At 34.5% G+C, this 7,068-nt stretch overlaps 1 protein-coding gene across 1 annotated transcript in view; it reads right to left on the bottom strand.

Moving 5' to 3' along the window:
• Window positions 1-614: 614 nt before the first annotated feature.
• LOC111140676 (pecanex homolog 4) overlaps window positions 615-7,068 on the bottom strand; it is a 42,752-nt gene continuing 36,298 nt past the window's right edge. The window contains exon 11 of the mRNA XM_022492888.1: window positions 615-1,345. Coding sequence (XP_022348596.1) covers window positions 1,094-1,345 — 252 coding nt within the window. The 3' untranslated portion in view covers window positions 615-1,093. The remainder of the gene's footprint in view (window positions 1,346-7,068) is intronic.

Below are 7,068 nucleotides of genomic sequence, written 5' to 3'. Positions count from 1 at the left end.
GCAGCGTGTGCTTGTGCCATTCCTCCAGTGGGAGGGAGGAAGGTGGAGGGTTGCTGCAGGCCTGTCAAGGGGAAGGCGGAGGGTCACCGCATTTCTGCCCTTTGCAGGGCTCCTGTATGGACTGTGGTGGCCAGATTGTTCCCTGGTTCGTGGCTTATGGCAAACTGAGCTGAGAACCCCCTCCCAGGCTCACTGACTGTAGCCAGTTTCTCCACTCTAATGCTTGGGGACTCTGTTGGCTCAGGTATCCCCATTCTTTCTGTGACCGTGGGGTTCCTGAGACCACACAGTCTCACCCAAGATTCTGTCCTGCTTTGCCACCTGAGTGCCTTTCAGGCAGGGATGTCTCTTGGAGATTTCTAAAAGTTCCATTTTGTGTTCTGGGGCTATATCACTTTCTAGTAGCTGGTCTATGGGAGCTCCCTTGCCCCCTCCCCCATCCCACCATTTACCTTATGATATATCCCCTCTGATTCACTGCTCTGCACCTCCTACCCTTGTGAAAAGTGGCCGCCTTTCTATGTGTAGAATTCCATCAATTCTTTTCTTACATTTCAGGTTGGGTTTGACCTGAATTTCTACCATATTAAATGTCAAAACAAAACAGCACAAAGTTTGAAAATACTATAAAATTTAATATTTCAAATAAATAAATATACATTATGCAACCTTCAACAGGATCCATTATCGTCACATAAAAACACTGATATGTGTGTATATCTTCTAGGAATGTTAAAATTACATAGTTGTTGACTTCTATAAAGCAAGCCACCTATCACATATTTAAGAAAGCATTAATAAATTCATTACTGAATCTCATACAAATGTTTTATATTTGCTAAAGCCTACCACAATCCATAGGGCGCAAATATTGGCCAACTATTTCTAACTTTTGTGTTAGACAAAGTTTTTTAAACATTAAGATAGCTGAGAGAATCAACTTTACAGAGCTTAGCTTTTCTCAGGTATCTGACTTGGAGGAGGAAAGAGAGAAGTCCAGTGAAGTTATGAGGGATCACATTGTTACTTTTCTAGAATGAAAAAAATAAAGACATCTCATTTTTGATGATACACTTACAAGTCAAAATAGGCTCTAATACAAATGTATGTGAAGAGGTTTTGAAGAATAAATTGGATATCCCAGGGGAGGATCAGCTGCTTGTACTGTAAGGTTTCTTAAAAGTAGTGGATGAGCTTGTATACTATATCGTTCCTCATCATCGTTTGTGGCATAAAGCAATTCCCATGACAGATTGGCCCACTGACCTTTAACAGCTTCAGCATTTAACTTCCCAACTTGGATCAACAATTCTTGAAGGGTAAGTACTCTCCCAGTGTAAACCCCCTTCAGAGTATAAAAGGTGGGTGGGAAAGGAGAAGAAAAAGTTACCTTCAGGCCTTTATATTTTATTTGTAAATTTAGAGAAAAATTCCACTGTAGTTAGGCAAACTTAAACAGAAAGTGGTATATTAAAATATACACAAGAGTTACTTGTCTTCAGAATCAAGATTCACTTTTATTTGGAAGCTCTCTGAATAAGCTTGATATGACAGCCCTTCATTCAATAACCCAAACAGCAAAATCTCAGCTACTTCTGTTTCCTTTCCTTCTCTATTCCTTCACCCCATCTGGCCTCAACAATGCATAAGTCATAGATAGTAGTCAGTGGATAATCACACAATAAGTTCTTTTTAAAACATTTTGAGATATAATTCACATTCCATACAATTTACTCATGTAAAGTGTTTAGTTCAATAGTTTTTTTTAGTATATTCAAATATATACAAGCACCTCCAAAATTTTAGAACATCTTCATGATCTCAAAAGGAAACTTGTGCTCTTTAGCTATTACTCGCTTATCCCACCATTCTCCCAGTTATAAGCAACCACTTATGTACTTTCTATAATTTTGCCTTTTATGAAATTATCATATGAATGAAATCATAATGATCGTGACTGGTTTCTTTAACTTAGCATATTTTCAAGGCTCATTCATGCATATATCAGTACTTTATTCCTTTTTATGGTGGACTAACATTCCATTGCATGGAAAAACCACAATCTGCTTACTGATTCGTCAGTTGATGGATAGTTTGGTTGTTTCCACCTTTTGTCAGTTATTAATAATACTGTAATAAACATCCATATACGAGTTTCTATGTGGATCTATGCTTTCATTTCTCTTGGGTCTATACCTAGAAGTGGAATTACTGAGTCATATGGTAACTCTAAGTTTAATCATTTAAGAAACCGCCAAAATGTTTTCTAAATGGTTGTACCGTTTTACATTTCTGCCAGCACTGTGTTAGAGTTCTAATTCTTTACATCCACCAATACTTATTATTTGCCTTTTTGATTTCAGCCATTGTAGTATGAACTTGTATGAAGTGATACCTCACTGTGGATTTGGTTTGCATTTCTCTCATGACAAATGATACTGAACATCTTTTCATGGGCTCTTTTATTGCCCCATTTGTATGTCTCCTTTGAAGAAATATCTATAGAGATACTTTGCTCACTTTAAAATTAGCTCATATTTTAAATAAAAACACCTTTTTATTATTGCAATGTAAGGATTCTTTAAATATTCTAGTAACAAGTCCCTTATCATACATATGCAAATATTTTTCCCATTCTGTGAGTTGTCTTTCCATTTTCTTGATTGTATCTTTTGAAGCACAGAAGTTTTTACTTTTGATGAAGTCCTATTTATCTATTTTTGTTTTGTTTTGTTTTCATGCTTTTGGTATTATATCTCAGAATCTACCACCATATTTAAGATCATAAAGATTTACTCCTGTGTTCTCTTCTATGATTTTTATGGTGTTAGCTCTTACATTTAGAACTTTGATTTATTTTGAGTTCATTTTTAAATATAGTATGAAGTAATGGCCTGCAGTTGGTTGAATGGTATCCCTCAAAGAAGATATAGCTCAGTCCTAATCCGTGGTACCTGTAAATCTTGTTTAGAATATGTTTTTGCAGGTGTAATTAAGAATCTTAAGATGAGATCATCCTGAATTTAGGTGGTCCTAAATACAGTGGTTGCGTCCTTAGAAAGGGATACAAGAACTGACATGGGGGTGGATATAGGAAAGGTGTCCATGCGAAGACAGAAATAGATTGGAGTTATGCTGTCACAAGCCAAGGAATACCAGGAGTCACCAGCAGCTGGAAGAGGCAAGATTCTTCCCTAAAGCATCTGGACAGAGTATGGCCCTGCTGGCATCGTGATTTCAGGCTACTGACCTCCAGAACTCTGAGAGAATAAACTTCTGTTGTTTCAAGCCACCCAGTTCACAGTAATTTGTTGTAGCAGCTCTGAAAACTAATATGGGGTTCAATGACATTCTTTTGAATGTGGCTATCTGTCTCAATACCATTTGCTGAAGAATGGTCTTGGCAACCTTGTTAAAATCAGTTTATCAAAGCCACATGAATTTATTTCTAGATTTTGATTCAATTTTATTGATTTTTATGTCTATCTTTATGCCATTGCCATACTGTCTTAATTGCTGGTCTGTACTAAGTTCTGAAATTTGTTTTAGTCTGACAATTTTCAGATTGTTCTGTATATTCAGGGTCCCTTAAAATTCCATATGAATTGAAGAAACAGTTTGCCAATGTCACAAAAAAGCCAGCTGAGATTCTGATGGGTCTTGTATCAACTCTGTGAATCAATTGGGGAGTAACGTCATCCTATTATTTTGAGCCAGGAACATAGGATGTTTTTTCATGTTATTAAATCTTAAATCATTTCTTTCAACAACATTTCATAGTTTTCGGAGAATATGTTTCATATTTTTCTTGCTAAATTTCTTCTTAAGTATTAAGTAGAATTGTTTTCTTAACTTCATTTTTAGATTGTGTTTTAGATTTTAGATTACTAGTGTATGGAAACATAATAGATTTTTGTATGTTTATTTTGTATCCTATAACCATGCTGTACTTAATAATTTTAAGTTTTTTAGAGAATTCCTTAGAATTTCTATATGCAAAATCACATTATCTGTGAATAGAGATGATTTCATGTCTCCCTTTCTGGTCTGAGTATCTTTTTTTTCTTGCTTAATTGGCTAGAATCTCTAATATAATGTTTAATAAAAGTGTCAAATAAAATCCTTGTCTTACTACTGATCATAAGGGAACTATCAGCTTTTCACCAATAAGTATGATGTTAACTATGGGTTTTTCACAGATGCCTTTATCAAATTGAGGAAAACTCCTTACTATTCCTAGTCTTTGGATTTTTTTGTCAAATCCTTTTTCTGTGTCTACTGAGATGATTATACAGTTTTATTTTTTTATTTAATTGATACGGTATATTACGTTAACTGATTTTTCAGTGTTAAGGCAACATTGGATTCCTGGGATAAATACCACTTGGTCATGGTTTTATAATTCTTTTCTATGTTGCTGGATTCAGTTTGCTATTATTTTGTTACAGATTTCGGCAACTACATTGATAAAAGATATTAGCCTGTAATTTTCTATGCTTGTAATGTTTCCTTATGCTTTTGATATCAGGGTTAATACAGGCTTTAGAGAATGCACTGGTAAGTGCTCTTTTTTTTTTTTTTTTTTTTGAAGAATTTGTGAAGAACTGGTATTATTCTTTAAAATACTTGGGGGGGGGCACATGGGTGGCTCAGTCGTTAAGCATCTGCCTTCAGCTCACGTCATGATCCTAGGGTCCTGGGATCAAGCCTCTCATTGTGCTAATCAGTGGGAAGCCTGCTTCTCCCTCTACCACACCTCCTGCTTGTGTTCCCTCTCTCACTGTCTATCTCAAATAAATAAAATCTTAAAAAAAGTACTTGGTAGAATTATGTAACAAAGCCATATAGTTTTCAGATTTTCTTTACAGTTAGTATTTTGATTACTAATTCAATCTCCTTAGTTGTTATAGGTCTGTTCAGATTACCTACTTCTTCTTGAGTCAGTTTTGGTAGTTTGTATTTGCGGGAATTTGTCCATTTCATCTAAGTTATATAATTCACTGGCATAAAAGTGTTCACAGTATTCCTTTATAATCATTTTATTTCTGAAAGGTCAGTAGTAACGTCCCTCTTTTTTTCATTTTCTATTTCATAATCACTTATCTTTATTAAATTCTTTCTTCTATTCGCTTTAAATTTAGTTTACTCTTCTTTTTCTAGTGTTATAAGATGGAAGGTTAAGCTATCAATTTGAAATCTTTCTTCTTTTTTATTTTTTTTAATTTTTTTTTTAAAGATTTTATTTATTTATTTGACAGAGAGAGATCACAAGTAGACAAAGAGGCAGGCAGAGAGAGAGAGAGAGAGAGAGGGAAGCAGGCTCCCTGCTGAGCAGAGAGCCCGATGCGGGACTTGATCCCAGGACCCTGAGATCATGACCTGAGCCGAAGGCAGCGGCTTAACCCACTGAGCCACCCAGGCGCCCTCTTTCTTCTTTTTAAATAGACATTTTAAAGCTATGAATTTTCCTCTAAAAAGTGTTTTAATTGCATCTTTCAAGTTTTGCTATACTGTCTCTTCTTGCCACTCATCTCAATGTATATTCCAATTTCTTCTTTGACCACTGGCGATTTAGGCATGTGTTGTTTAATTTCCACATATCTTGTTAGTTTACTCAATAAACTGTTATCTGTTTCGTTTACATATCTGTTAGTTTACTCAATTTCTTTCTCTCACTGATTTTTAATTTCATTTCCTTCTGGTCAGAGGATACATTTCAATCATTTGAAATGTATTAAGTTTGTTTTATGTATTAGCATATGATTTACTCTGGAGAATGTTTCATGCACACTTCAGAAGAAGATGAATATTCAGATGAATAGAATATTCAGATGAATATTCTATTGTTTTTAGATGGAATATTCTACAGTTGTCTGTTTGGTGTTACGGGTTTATAGTGTTGTGTTTTTCTGTTGATCTTCTGCCTATTTGCTCTACCCATTACTGAACGTAGGGTTTTGAAGTCTTAAATTATTATTATTGAATTGTCTACTTCTTTCTTCATTTCTGTCAATTTTCCTTCATATATTTTGGTGGTTCATTGTTAGCTGCATACATAATTGTTCTAGCTCCCTGATGGACTGACCCTTTTATCACTATAAAATGTCCCTCTTAATCTCTAGTAACATTTTTTGTTTAAAAGTCTATTATTTTCTGACAATAGTATAGGTACTCCAGCTTTCCTGTTGTTGCTGCTTGCCTGATATGCCTTTTTCACCCTTTTACTTTGTTTTTTTAATCCAGTCTGACAATCTCTGCCTTTCAACTGTTTAATCTTTTAATGTTACTAGTGATACAGCAGGATTTAAGTCTGTCATTTTCCTTTTGTCTTCTATATCTCTCCTTTTTTGTCCCTCTAGTCCTCTTTTACTATCTTCTTTTGCATTAAGTGAATATCTTCTAATACTGAATTTTAATTTCTTTAATGATTTTTTTCACTTAAAATTAAGTTATTTTTCTTAGTGATTGTTCTAGGGCTTGCCATAAATAACTTATCAGAATCAGCATTAGTTTACACTAATTCTGGTGAGATAGGAAACAATAATCCTGTATAATTCTACTCTCCTTTTGCCCCTTTTTGTGGTATTGTTATACATATTACACCTATAATGTCTCAAGCCCAATAATGAATTATTATAATTACCATTTTATATACTTTTATGTCTTTTAAAGAAACTTAAAGGGAACAAGTATATATTTATCACTTTTGCTATATTAACTTTTTATTTATCATTTCTGGTTCTCCTTTATTCCTATGGATTTAAGTTACCATCTGGAATCATTTCTTTTGCTTAGTACAGCTTTATTTCCATGGACTTCCATTCTGCAATTATTGGCAAGTATATTACATTTCTGTATGATAGAGGCCCAACAATACATTGATATCAGGAAGCATGATACTACCAGCTATGGTCTTTCTCAAGACTGCTTTGGATATTAGGGGTCTCTTGTGGTTCCATACGAATTTTAGGATTGTTCTATTTCTGTGAAAATGCCACTGGAATTTTGATAGGAATTGTGGTGAATATGTAGACTGCTTTGGGTAGTACGCACATTTAATAGTACTAA

This window comes from Enhydra lutris, unplaced genomic scaffold (genome assembly GCF_002288905.1).
Source record: "Enhydra lutris kenyoni isolate GAN:26980312 unplaced genomic scaffold, ASM228890v2 scaffoldscaffold4, whole genome shotgun sequence".
NCBI lineage: Eukaryota > Metazoa > Chordata > Mammalia > Carnivora > Mustelidae > Enhydra > Enhydra lutris.
Note: the sequence above shows the minus strand (reverse complement) of the source record. Positions and strands in the feature narration are given on the sequence as shown.